Raw genomic sequence first — 14,980 nt, forward strand, 5'->3', positions numbered from 1 at the left:
CCATTGAGCCCAAACCAAACACCCATCGTACACATACATTTGTAACGTTACATTAATAACATACAGTAGGTTGTATAAACAGTTCATAAAATAGCACAATAAGGTTGGGCTCATGGGTGTACCTGTGATACTACACCGTAGGCCCTATACATATTACCCCACACTATCACAGGGCTGACTCGGGGTCAGGTGGGTGTTTGGCATGTTTGGGGGTTCAATTTGCACTTAATTTTTTTTATTTTTTTCTATGTTTACAATTTTAGTTCCTCATTAAATGCCAATTGCATACAATTAGACTCTACATAATTGTACACTGGGGAAATTATAAGTTTATACTCGGAGTTCAAGTGCACTTGTAAGGCACTGGCCTAGATGGAAGCAAATGCCTAGTACTCATGCCTCTGTCAGACCTGATACTTCACGGAGGCAACGGAGGCGATTGCCTCCGTCGCCCCTTGCCATTGCCTTGGTGCCCTTGAAATGCTCCAGCAGAAATTTACAATTTCCTCATAGGGTGCCCTTTGCCACAGAGAAAATGCCTTGGTGCCCTTGCCCGTTCAAAAACGAAGCATACAGGCCTGCTCTGTACACAGTACTTCTAAAATTTAGTTTGAGTCCTCTTGATGTCTTTGAAGATAAATTACCAATTGCAAACCAACTTCTCATGTTGTCAAGCAGTGGCTGCATCATGGGGAGATAAATAAGTTAAAAACCAAACTAGATGAAATAAATTACTCTTGAAACATACAGTACCTGTTCGGACATTACTACCCTGGGCATGCAGTCATTCAAATGAAGAGTAAATACATGTAATGTAAATACCTTAAGTAATGTCCTGTTTTACGGCAATTACGATTGCAGTGTAATGCTAAATGTAGTTTTTGTGTCTCTCATCACTTTCTAGTGAGTGAGGCATAGTCCAGTATTTCCCTTTCTGTTCTTCTTGATTTTTATCGTAGTATGGTCTGTTGAAATGAGCACTTACATGTAGCTTTCCCTAAGGGATATTATATGCTTGTTTTTCCAAAAAACATGTCAAGTGGTATTCATTGGGCTCTGATGTAGAATTGTATGCATTATTCATGTACCATGTACATGTGATTCCCAACTGTACGTTACCAATTACTAAGCTTGGGCGATATCGATTTATTTTATTCACGATATATCGCCGACAATATATCGCGATATTCGATATAATCGCGATTAATGAAATTTGACATCATCAGTCTTAAAACTCCAAGTGAAAGTTGTAGAAGAGACAGTCCTAGCATGTGTTCTAATGACCTATTCTTCTGGTTTTACTCCAAACCTATGGGGTGCAAGATGTCTCAGCTAGCAAATACATCGCGATATTTAATCGATATATCGATATATTGCGATTATCGCGATATATCGCGATATATCTCGATATATCTTGCTATATCGATTTTTCGATTAAAACCAAATCCATCCGATATCGAAATCGTGTCCAAATTAATATCGCCATATTCGATAATATCGTGATATGCCCCAAGCTCACCAATTACCAGGTGCTACTGGGTGAACTTTGACTTTCTCACTCAGTCCTGCCATGCCTGCACCAGGCATTTTTTCATAACAGCGGCACTACTATGCGGTTGTGATGCTTCAATAAAACCAATGGTCTCACTGGAATTTCCTCTATGACCGATGATGACGTAAATCCACCGCCTCGCTGCCTACTGTCCAGGGAGCAATGATGGGGGGGGGCACTAGGGGGGAGGGATGGGTGGGCAATTGATGACTAGAGAGGTGATACAACAGTCTTGCATAATGAGGCAGAAGAGATTCTTGGAGAAGTCTTAATTATTTGTAGAAGGTCAGGATGCATTTGTGTGGAGGTTTCACTGATGTTGAAGTATTTTATCTTGGTTTACTCTGGGAACCTGCACAGTATGTATGTAAGTGTAGGACAAGGTTCAACAAACAATTATGTGACACGAATTACTAATTCGTATTACAAAGATAATCTGCAAATTAGTTTTCAAAAACAATGGTTCTCTGTACATTCTAAGGAATCTTTTTTGTGCCAGTCAAAAGGTCACTCTCTGTCTCAATTGAAAATCCTCAAAAATCATTCAAAATCCTTTGAATTGTGACATCATAAATTTATTTTCCCCATTTTCATAAGGACTGCAATTGGCATTATGGGTTAATTTCAACCCAAGACTGTTTTTGACCATGTAGCCCCTTTTTAAAGACACTGGACACTACTGGTAATTGTCAAAGACCAGTCTTCTCACTTGGTGGATCTCAACATGCATAAAATAACAAACCTGTGAAAATTCGAGCTCAATCGGTCGTCGAAGTTGCGAGATAATAATGAAAGAAAAAACACCCTTGTTACACAAAGTCATACGCTTTAAGATGGTTGATTTCGAGACCTCAAATTCTAAATCTGAGGTCTCGTAATCAAATTTGTGGAAAACTACGTCTTTCTCAAAAACTACGTTACTTCAGAGGGAGCCGTTTCTCTGTATCCAGATATGTCTACTTTGAACCCATCCTAAGTTGGGACGGTTGCTCATCCTAACTCGAGTCAGGATTAATCCTAGCGTTTCGTGAAATCGATGGTAGTGCCTTTAACAGAAATTCTGACGGTGGAATGAACAAATTCCAGAGATCTCTCACCACAGCTGCCAGATAACATATCGGAAGATGTTTCTTAACACAGTAGAATCCCAATTAACAGTTCGAGTGTGATCATTATATTCCACAGTTATGTCAAACAGTCAGTAACTCGGCCAAGGATTGCCATCATTAGTGTCCTTGATTGAGTTAAATCAGGTTTTCTGGTCGGCCTAATGGACCATAGACAGTTACCGGAAACTTTGAACATCTTGTTTTAAATTGTAGACCAAACATGCCAAATAGATACATTTGTAGCTGTGCTATTATGTGGCAAGCACTTGCACCAGAGTTGTCATCGAGTCTTTAAAGGGATGCTGCAGTGAACTAAAATAAAACAGTTAATTTTGCTGTCATTTATTTCTGATATATGTATTGAACATCAATAAAATGTGTTTTGTTTTTTCCCCGACATCTCACTTGCGTAATTAGCGAATAAGTCATGCCCCCCCTTTTGTGGATTGTTACCGCCCCCCTACAATCGACGTCACGTCGGGAATTCAAACATATCGTCGGCAAAAAGAGTCTGGTCCCTAACTACACACGCCTAGGTACCAGGCCACACAGTGCACACGTCTCTATATGCACAGAGCCAGGGGGCCCGACGGCTCGGGTTCCCGACATGACGTCAGGTTTATGCAAATGAAGGCTCCCTTTTAGGGGCGGGGTGGGTTCCCCTAATCTCTTGAAAACCATTTTTAAAATACTTGCGCATTTAATAAAAAATATAAAAAAATATTTCAGGTTTAAAAAGTCATGTTTAATCGTTTAAATTATAAAAAAAAACACTGTAGCCACCCTTTAAAGGCACTGGACACTATTGCCACTCAAAATAATTGTTAGCATACTTGATACTTGAAATGAAGAGCTGTTGATACTAATTTTTATAAAACATTGTGAAAAACAGGTCCCTCTGAAATAACGAAGTTTTTGAGAAAGCGATACACTTAACATTTTTTTTTTTTTTTTTTTTTTTTTAGCAACAGCTGAAGCCTTTTTTAGGTATCTGAAAGCTCACAAATTTGTTCAACAAGGGTGCCTTTTCTTTCATGATTCTCTTGTAACTTGAAAGACTATTTGGGTCAACATTTTCAAAGATTTGTTATTTTATGCATACAAGGGCCTATTTTTGTTTGTTGAAATACACCAAAAGAGGCCGCTTTCCTTTTTGTAAAAGGGCAATGGTTGGAAAGTTTATTGGAAACTTACGAAGGGGCACCAAGTCCAAGACATTGACCAAGGCCATAACCTTTGTGGCGTCTGTGTAATTTCAGGCCTGAAAATCGTCTTGCCCTCCCAAAGTTGAAATTCCAAGCCTGAGCTTGGACTGTAGAGTGACTCAGTCCAAGTCTTTCGCCTTTGCAACTCTGGCATTCTACAGTTCTTTAAAAAATAAGGGCAAGGCAGATTATTGTAAAAGTGAACCTACATTTGTTTGCAAGGACTTTTAAAAACTGTGGGGCATTCTGGACTCAAATTGTGGAGGTTGGCCTGCCGTCGATTTCACAAAGAGTTAGGACTCGTCTTATCTCGAGTTAGGACAAGTAACTCTTCCTAACTTAGGATTAATCTTAAGGTCTGCATGCTACAGTGCAGGGTTGGGACTCGTCCTAAGTCCTAATATTAGTCTTAAGTTAGGAAGAGTTTTGTGAAATCGACGGCTGTACATCAAGTGTAAAACAGATGCGAATTTGTCAAAACAAGGTCCTTGAGTGATAAATTTCTACTTGGTGGTAATCTTTTTTTGTAAAGCCCCAACTTTGCATCCTGTGTGTACTTAAGTTGAGGCTTGAGATATTAGGGAGGTTAAGCTGCACGTTACGCGAGCAAAAAACGTGATTGTGAACGTCACGTTTTTCGCATACATGGCAGTGGACACTATTGGTAATTACTCAAAATAATTATTAGCTTAAAGGAACACGTTGCCTTGGATCGGACGAGTTGGTCTATAAAAAGCGTTTGTAACCTTTTTTTATAAAATGCATATGGTTGGAAAGATGTTTTAAAAGTAGAATACAATGATCCACACAAGTTTGCCTCGAAATTGCGTGGTTCTTTAACTGTGCGAACTAACACGGTCGGCCATTTATGGGAGTCAAAAATTTTACTCCCATAAATGGCCGACCGTGTTAGTCGACGAGGTAAAAGGAAAACCGTGCAATTTTGAGGCATGTTTGTGTGGATCATTTTATTCTACTTTTACAACATCTTTCTACCCATATCATTTTATAACAAACGGTTACAAGCGCTCTACAAAGACCAACTCGACCGATCCAAGGCAACGTGTTCCTTTAAAACCTTACTTGGTAACAAGTATTAGGGAGAGGTTGGTAGTATAAAACATTGTCAGAAACGGCTCCCTCTGAAGTGGAGTAGTAATTCTCCACGAATTTGATTTCGAGACCTCAAGTTTAGAATTTGAGGTCTTGAAATCAAGCGTCCGAAAGCACACAAATTCGTGTGACAAGGTGGTTTTTTTCTTTCATAGTTATCTCGCAACTCCTACGACCAATCGAGCTCAAATTTTCACAGGTTTGTTCTTTTATGCATAATGATGAGACACAGCAAGTGAGAAGACTGGTCGTTGACAATTACCAATAGTGTCCACTGGCTTTAAGTTACCAGTTTTCACATCAGGTACGCACTTGTACATGAGCATGCAATAGGCCCAAAGTGATGACGTCATCTAGAAACGTCACAATTTTCTGACTTTTACAATCAAGTTTTGCTTGCATAACGTGCAGCATTCCCGATTAGTGATGACTTTTGTACATTGTACAGTACTTGTATGTAGTTGGAAAACCATAATGACTTGGGCCTACACACTTAGTTCGTTTTAATTAGGATTCTAAATGTGGTAGGCCTACAGAACCAAATACCCTTTTAGTGGCAGCTGTGATGAGTGGTCTGTGGAATTTGTTCAGCTCTTCGTGTACATGTAGGTTTAAACATTATTTGTCCATCATTTCAAGGGCCCGAATTTGAATGGCAATTACATACACAAGACTGCGTGGCTTGTACAAATGTTGTGTATGTACATCACATCTAGCTTGATAGGTGTTAAATTTGCATCGAGATAAAGAATAGGGCCTATTCATTTTGGTTTAACCTCATTTTGGTTTTTGCCTCTACATGTAGCTACTGGGCAATCTCAGTGGTCTAGTTGGTATGACACTGCTCTAGAATTGCAAAGGTCATGGGTTCAAATCTCACCCAAATAACATCAACACCGATGTGTGTGAGCACTGTATTCTCAGTACTTTCCCGAGTTCTTTGAAAAACATCACTGGGCTTGTGATTTATTTCACAGAACTCGGGGAAAGTGCTAACACACATCTGTGCTTATGGGTAAAACCAAAATGAATAGGCCTATAGCTTGAAATGGTTTACAATGTATTATAAGACCAAAATCAAAATGAGACTGTTTTTAAACATCTAAAAACATATAAGAAGCCCTACACGTGTTCAGTGTACATGTAGCGCATACATGCAGGAGCCTCTAGCGCAATACAAAGCATAAAGCGATGAAACAAAATGTTTAAAAGTAATTTTTTTACAAAATTATAGATTCAAACATGTGTTTATAAAAGTCCCTTGAAAATCAGATGAGTCATCTTGGCGGGTATGAAAAGCTAAGTTTTTTTTCTTCTTGTTAAGCGCCTTGAGGCCTGGCATTATAAGTACATGTAGGCGACTACTTTATTATTAAAGACAGTGGACACTATTGGTAATGTCAAAGACTATAGTCTTCACAGTTGGTGTATCTCAACATATGCAAAAAAATAACAAACCTGTGAAAATTTGAGCTCAATCGATCGTCGAAGCTGCGAGATAATAATGAAAGAAAATACACCCTTTTCACACAAAGTTGTGTGCTTTCTTATGCTTGATTTCGAGACCTCAAATTCTAAACTTGAGGTCTCGAAATCAAATACTACGTCACTTCAGAGGGAGCTGTTTCTCACAATGTTTTATCAACCTCTCCCCATTTTGTAGAGGACTCCGTTGGCAACGATTGTACTATACACAAGCCCTATGGGTTTCTATGATGGCCCTCAGTTCAATATTATTATTTTTTTTTATAACCAGATGTTTTATCACTTGTTGTTTACTTGATTGGAAGTTAATAAACAAACTACTAAAATGGCATCACATGTATATGTTCTAAGACCTATTTACTAAACACTGTGTTTCTTAAATGAGAGCTTTTTTGTGTTTTAACCAACAATTATTTATGGAAAGGTTTGCGGTAACACCATGTAATGACTATCTCTAAATGAGTTGGGGTGGTTCTGAAAAGAACCAATGGTTTCAACTCGGCGTTTTGATCAGTAGGCCTATGCTCTGACTGTCTTCTAGAGGACTTTCTCCAGAAGACGATCAGAGCACACTGATCGAAACGTCGAGTTGAAACAAGCGGTTCTTTTAAGAACCACCCCAACTCATTTAGAGTAGTCATTACATTGGTGTTACCGCAAACCTTTCCATATTGTATTTCCACCATGCAAAGTTTCAAATCCTACTCAACAATTATTTGTTTTTCTTTTGTTGTTTGTGCATGATAAACAGGATCCAGTAGCTGTGTTATGGTGTAACTGATGCCAAGTTCACTAACCAATACCCTCCTAACGAAGAGTGCTGTGTTAGTCAGAGTTGCCAGGGCATGACTAGGTACGAACCTTGGTGATGGCATGCTACGTGTAGTTCCTGACCACCCAGACATTCATTAACCGTGCATGCTGTCTTTTAGCGCCAGTCTAGTATAATAGAGCCATGCTTTTTACTGTTTGCTACGGTTATCTGACGCTGTCCACCGCTTGGCGTGACCACAGACAGAAGTCGTTGGTGATGAACGCCCTGCGTTCCCACGGCGCCAAGGCGAGCGTCTCCTTCAGGAAGATTCTCCAGGAGGGCGTGGCCACGGAGGCGGAGAAGCTGAGGGCGTCACGGTTGTGCGAAACGGGAGAGCAAGACGTCATCTCTCAGCTGCTCCATGAGAAGAGGGGAAAGCAGATGCTGGTGGTCCATCCCAAGGTATGTATGTGTACATATACAGGCCTCTATGCTTCGTTTTTTTGAAAGGGCTAGGTGGATCTAGATCTTCGAGCTCCCATACATCGGGGTCTTTAAAGGCAGTGGACACTATTGGTAATTGTCAAAGACTGGCCTTCACAGTTGGTGTATCTCAACATATGCATAAAATAACAAACCTGTGAAAATTTGAGCTCAATCGGTCATCGAACTTGCGAGATAATAATGAAAGAAAAAAACACCCATGTCACACGAAGTTGTGTGTGTTTAGATGGTTGATTTTGAGACCTCAAGTTCTAAATCTGAGGTCTCGAAATCAATTTCATGGAAAATTACTTCTTTCTCGAAAACTATGGCACTTCAGAGGGAGCTGTTTCTCACAATGTTTTATACCATCAACCTCTCCCCATTACATGTACCCCAAGAAAGGTTTTATGCTAATAATTATTTTGAGTAATTACCAATAGTGTCCACTGCCTTTAAGGGGACGTTTGGAGCAATCATTTATCTACCCCCCAACTTTTTACTTGCACCTTGTACTATAAATGCAAATGGCACCGCACATAAGCAGCTATCCTTGGTGTTTACATCCTGTCTGAAGGGCTATGCCAAGTACTGAAGTAGAAGTAGAAATAGAAGCAACAAGGCATTTTATCCTTAGTGAAGGGCAATCTACAATGTACATTTGCCTGTAAATTTCTACTGCACAGAGTATTTCAAGGGCACCGAGGCAATTACCAGGGGAATGAAGCAATGGCCTTCATTGTCTCTGTGAAGTATCCCAGGAAGTCTGCAAATATTCACAGATGAGACATCTCATGGGCTTTCTAGCTGCTCTGCCAGCTAGGGCCCACTTTCATAAATCCTGTAAGCAAAAAAAACTTGCTAAGCACAGCAAAACAGCAGAAACTGGTTATCAGCCAAAACTCAGTTTACATTGTTGCAACTGGTGCCCTGCTAATTGTTTGCTTACATTGTAGCAAAGAAATTTACAAAGCAGTATTTTCTGCTTCTAACAGCTTAACAAAATTTGGCCCACGCTACTACAGTTATAACATACATGTACATGTACATGTAAGCTTTTTTTATGAGCAATGTGATTTTTGTTTTGTGCAGTTTTTGTGCAGTTTTGCCCAGGTGGTTTTACCACTGACTGAGTAGGAACCTTGATCTATAACCCACAGAGCACGGTCCAACCCATAGAGTACATGTGTACATGTAAGGCTTATTAACCTAAGATCTCAGGGTTATCTGTTTTTAAGTGTTTGTCAGTCTGGTTGAAAGAGTCTCGTCATCAAACTGGTCTTTGCTGTAGTCGTGACTGATGATCAAAACCAATGTAACATGGCCATGGTGTAACATCACAATTACAGCTACATTGTACACAGTGTTTTTGTACACAAGAAAATTCTCCCTAAAGAATGTCACCTAACTGGATCACTACAAAATGACTTGTAAGTTACTGTAAGTTAATGTACTGTTTACTCATCAGATACCCATCTTTTAGGATACAATTGTTGCATGCTGTGATGGTGTCCATGTGGTTTTGTATGCCGTAACAAGGGCACTCGCGTTCGACTCCGGGCCTTTAACGCACGTCCATGACCCTGCCGGTTTGAATCGGCCGTTTAAGAACTCGTCGCCACTCTTTAAGAACTTGTCGCCACTCTTTTCTTCCCTTTAAATACAGAAGGCTAGAGTCGAAAGTACAATTGTAACTTGTCCTAAACCGTTCAAGAACTCGTCGCCACTCTTTAAGAACTAGATAAGACTAGGCTTGAAGGCAGTGGACACTATTGGTAATTACTCAAAATATTTATTCGCATAAAGACTTACTTGGTAACGAGTTATGGGGAGAGGTTGATAGTATAAAACATTGTGAGAAACACCTCCCTCTGAAGTAACGTAGTTTTCGAGAAAGAAGTAATTTTCTAAAATCTAAAAGCACACAACTTTTTGTGACAAGGGCGTTTTTTTCTTTTATAGCTATCTCGCAACTTCAACGACCAAGTTGAGTTCAAATTTGCACAGGTTTGTTATTTTATGCATATGTTGAGATACACCAAGTGAGAAGACTAGTCTTTGACATTACCAATAGTGTCCAGTGTCTTTATTTCTTTGTGAAATCCACCCCTGTACACATGTATTGACTCTAGCCTACAGGAAAATAGTACATAATGTTGTACTTTTCTTTCAAACAAGAGCAAAGTTCAAAACCTCTGTGCTGGGAAACTTCATACCTCTCGCCACCTTAGATAAAACCCTCTTCCATAGATAACCCTGTTTTAAAAGATGAATTGGATCTTGATGCAGTATGCCAGGCATGCTCCTGGTGCCTCCTCAAGAATGCAGCTTCCTGACACCTTATGCCCAACAGGTTCATTTCTGCTATATCATGAACTGGACATGGTCTTCATTGGGTTTATCAAGGAATGTGTATTAATAGAAGAGTGTACGTAGTGCTCGATGCAGGAATGATGAAACGATTTCCCCTCAGTCAACAACTTTAAGTAACATCTTTATTTTAAAGACACAGGACACTATTTTGGTAATTGTCAAAGACCAGTCTTCTCACTTGGTGTATCTCATCATAATGCATTTAAAATAACAAACCTGTGAAAATTTGAGCTCAATCGGTCGTCGAAGTTGCGAGATAACTATGAAAGAAAAAAACACTCTTGTCACAAGAAGTTGTGTGCTTTCAGTTGCTTGATTTTGAGACCTCAAATTCTAAACTTGAGGTCTCGAAATCAAATTCAGGGAAATGAACTTCTTTCTCGAAAACTACATCTTTTTAGAGCTGTTTCTCGCAGTGTTTTAAACTATCAACATCTCCGTATTACTCGTTACCAAATAAGGTTTTATGCTAATAATTATTTTGAGTAATAACCAATAGTGTCCACTGCCTTTAATGACATAATGTATAAAACCACATCTTGAACAATGCGCAAAAACAACTTTTCAGGATGGGTTGAAATCATGCCTGTTCAAAGCCTTTTTCAGATTTAAATTTTGGGGTGAAATTCCTCTTTTTCTAAAACTACTGTCACAATACATGCACTTGAAAGGGGGGTCACTTGAAAGGGGGTCGTCATTTCTGATAGAGTCTTATAAATTATACATTACATACAAGTAGTATCAACAGTAAATTTGTATGGTCATTAACTTGTGGAGTAATTACATCGGTGCCATAACATTAACTTTTCAAAAGCAAAGTCTTTGCAGACCAGAATTCTATTTACAAGACAAAAATCAACATGAGAAAAAAAGAAGATGTAGCCTATTGACAAAATAGGGATACCTCCAACTAGGGCTTTATTGCTCAGTTGGTAGGGTGCCGGCATGTGGTAATTGGTACGAGTCCCTTTGTTCAACCCCAAATCATTTAAAATATGCCTGGCCACCTTCCTTTGTGGTTGATAATATTTTATATTTTTAAAAGCACGTCAAGAAAAGTTCTCTCTTCAATTTTTATTTTTTCACTTTGATGTAATCAACAGAATTAAAAAATTACTCAGAAAAGTTACAACTGCTGGACTTTTTCCATCATGACTTTACTGGCCTCAGGCTTGCAGCCCAGTGTAAATCTTGGGTCCTTTGATGTAGCATGAACATGTAGTGTACATTAGTCCACTCTATTAATAATATTCTTTTTTCCAAAGGATACAAAGTGCCAAGTATTTACTGCAAGGTGAATGGGATGAAGTTCAATTTATGAGACCTACATTGTGTACGTGTATGTACATGTGTGATCCTTAGCACCATGAAATGGTTTACAAGGTGCTGTGGCACAATATGTTGCCAATCCAGCCAGGAACACCGGGGCGAACCCCTGTCTCTTTTCGATAAGTGCACTTGGTTCTTTTACATGCGTTTTACAACACACAGGACCAACGGTTTTACGTCTCATCCAAAGGATGAAGCAATGGTTAAGTGTCTTGCTTAAGGACACAAGTGTCACGACTGGGGAATCAAACCCACACTCTGCTGATCAGAAACACGGAGAGATGGCAAATTTTAAAGACGTTTTCCTCCGTTTGGAAGCTGGGGGCTTTCAATCAGTAAATTAATGCAGAGTGGATCTCTGAGAAAAGTTAAAAGTTATGTCGGATGATTTATTCTGCTGAATGATTAAAATTTCACTAAAAAAGAAATCGTGTGGATTGTCACTCACCATCTTAAAGGTCAATTATCTCTTGAGGGTACTTAACGGACGTCTAGAAATGTGGATTGGAAAGTTTCCATTTGCAACTTTTTTTTGGTCAATTATCAAAGTTGTGTTGTTACATAGTAGCGAATGAATTCTTTCTGATGGCTGATGCTAATTGTGTGTAGTGCATTATACACTGTACCTTGAACATTTCGTACACCTGAGGACTTGACAAATTTGTTGATAAATGGATTCAGAAATGAATTGTCTAAAAGCTTTTCATAATTGCTAATTTGACTGCAGAGAGAAAATAGAGAGCTGATGTTGAAAACAACCAGCAGTGACCTGTATATTAGCCATGCATTATTTATTAGCTGTACAATGGTACATTTAACATTTAACTTTTAGAAGCACTGAGTGCAGTTGAGGCTGACTTCCTTAACTTCAATTTGGTCAAAAATCTAACCTTCACTTCATGCTGTGTTTTGTGGCCACTATACGCAGGATCGACTTTAATCAAAGTATAGACGATGTGACCTATGTCTACATCAAACCGCCCTCTATTGACAAAACACTGTACACGCCATGTTCCACCGGGCAAAAAGACGCGTAGTCATGGTAAGATTGCAAGTACTTTCTAGCTGACTGCCAAAACACAAAGGTTTTGCCTGGCGGTATGCGCGCGAATATGGTTTTTGAGTGACGTCAGAGGTCACATTGTCTATACAGAATAGGAATATTTACCCATTATAAGGGAAACTCAATAGTAACCATCTGAGCCTGAATTCTACTTGGCAAAGCATCCGAATAAAAACACCACACCAACTTTTTGTAGAGAAGACAATGAAGAAATGTTTAGTTTTAGATATGGGAGGGAATCCCTCAAAGAGGGAAACCCATGCAGTCGGGGGGCAATTTCATGCAGTAGCCTGTAAGTACAAAAAGCTTGCTAAGCACAAAATAGCAGAGACATTAAGTTTACATTGTTCTGGCTGCTGCCTGACTAATTTTTTGCCTAGCAAAGAAATTTGTTGAGCAGTATTTTTCTGCTTTAGAGCTTTTTGAAATTGGATCCTCGTAGGGACTGAAAGCCCAATCCACATGCAAGGCTTCAAGGGAATCCTAATATTATGCTCTCTTTTTAACAAGTTTTTTGGTTGTCCCCATTTTTTTTTCTTTTCTTTTGTTTCTGATGTTCTTAGTTTCTGCCTCTGTATAATATTTAACGCAAAATTTCTTTGTTCGATGATTTCACAGCAATGTGTCGACCTCTCAAAGGACTGGACGTCTTTCATCGGCACAGCAACCTCCAAGGCCTCGCAGTATAAGGGCCAAGACATCGCCCCGTCCTCCTCCAACCTCAACTCGGTCTTCATCCTATTGGAGGCCTCCCCGCCCAAGAAGGACCCCCAGGGGCGGCTCAACCTCCGCAAGGTTGCCCGGGAACGCGTCGTCAAGCTTTCGGGGCTCACCACGCCTCTGGCTTGGAAGTCGGGGGAGCCCTTTGGGATACTCGTCAAGGCTTCGGCCAACAACTTTGGGCTGGTTGGATCGGCTTACCTGGAGGGAGTGTTAGAGCTGGATGATGGGCTTCTAGTGGAGCAGATAGTCTGTAAGTTGTGTTAATGTTTGGCTTGTGGTGTAAAGCGCTCGCCTCTCACCAAGGTGACCCCGGTTGGATTCCCGGCCAGGGCCATATGTGAGTTGAGTGTTGGTTCTCTGCTGTGCCACGAGGGTTTTCCAGACCATCCGGTTTTCCTCCCTCGGGTAAAATCAAACACTTTCGAACATGGCTGTGCTCCGTGGTCATAATGGGTTGATGTGGCTGGCAGCCAAAGGCGCCCTTGCATGCCTTCTTCTGGAACACAGTGTAGCCGCGTCCTTCGCAATTCAGCTCTTAGCTGCGAGTAAGGATGATTAGCCCCCCAAATTGTAAGTTGTGTCAATAACTGTTTATTCAGGCATGTAACAATTCAGCTGATGAGCTGATTTCCTCCTTTTCTTTTCAAAACAAGTGCCGTAGAAAACTGAAAATCACTTTCAGTGTGATCGTCCATTTCCTCTGTGTTTGTTTTGCAATTAGAAAGTTGCATGTCTGTTTATTTAGAAAAGGGGGCTCCAAGGTCAAATTCAGCCAAATTGTTAGCCAATAGCCATCCATTTTGAATTGCCCATATTTCTTCTTTTGCAGATAGTGAACAAAACATGATTGAGAAATTGTGTTACATTATTTTTAGAGTGTATGAATGTAACTACATGTACATTTCTCCACTACATGTAGTTGTGATTGCTACTAATACATCAGAAAGATACATTTACATGTATGACGACAAAGTATGCTTAAAATCAGGGCTACTAAAATGTCTTAAAGGCGGGTAAAACGCACAGTTTACCAGTCCCTTAGGGCTATTTTTAAAAAGCTTCAGGGCATGCATGGTTTACCCTGAACTGGGACAAGTGACTAGCAAGCAGGACCAGTGTGTCATTTCAACTAGTACCTCAGGTTTGTCACTAGTCCAAATAGGGGCATTCTTTTCATCATTGAACTAACCAGTCAGACAACTTGGATAGATTTTTGACTGGTCCTCTGATGTTTTAACTTGCTAGCGGACCACTGTTAAAGAAATCTTCGTTCGTCTAGCTCTTGTTCCCTTTTTGTTGTGCCAAGAACTAACTACATTCAACTTTTGCAGAGAAAGTATTGTCTGTACAGTGTATGGCCCCAAAATGTGGAATAAGCTTCCTGCAGATCAGATAAGCCCGCACACTCTCCTCATTCAAGACACTCCTTAAAGCTCACCTGTTCCAGCAGGCTTACTTACTAAACGTTCAACTGTGCTTCAGCGCCTTAGAACAAACTTTTGATTTTGGCGCTCTAAAAATTACCTTTAATTGATTGTTAAAGGAACATTACAGAAGTGGTTTTTGCGAACAAAACAGTTGCTGGCAGTGTAAGCACTTTATGTAATCCACCATATGCACACGTACATAAACTGACAAACCTGTGTAGAGATCCATCGTGTTTGAGATCGATCGGCCATCTGGGTCATCACGAGAGAATAGTTAAAAACCTATTTCAAATTTTGCATTGCATCGATGCCAAAACAAAAATGAATAAAACGCTCACTGAGCGATAAACTCCAAAACGACAAG

At 39.9% G+C, this 14,980-nt stretch overlaps 1 protein-coding gene across 1 annotated transcript in view; it reads left to right on the forward strand.

The window, feature by feature from the left end:
- Positions 1-14,980, forward strand: part of LOC117296532 (biotin--protein ligase-like) — a 41,879-nt gene that overhangs the window by 2,293 nt on the left and 24,606 nt on the right. Inside the window, exons 2-3 of the mRNA XM_033779502.1 lie at positions 7,216-7,680; positions 13,085-13,439. Coding sequence (XP_033635393.1) covers positions 7,420-7,680; positions 13,085-13,439 — 616 coding nt within the window. The 5' untranslated portion in view covers positions 7,216-7,419. The remainder of the gene's footprint in view (positions 1-7,215; positions 7,681-13,084; positions 13,440-14,980) is intronic.

Source organism: Asterias rubens, chromosome 11 (assembly GCF_902459465.1).
Source record: "Asterias rubens chromosome 11, eAstRub1.3, whole genome shotgun sequence".
Taxonomy (NCBI): Eukaryota; Metazoa; Echinodermata; class Asteroidea; order Forcipulatida; family Asteriidae; genus Asterias; species Asterias rubens.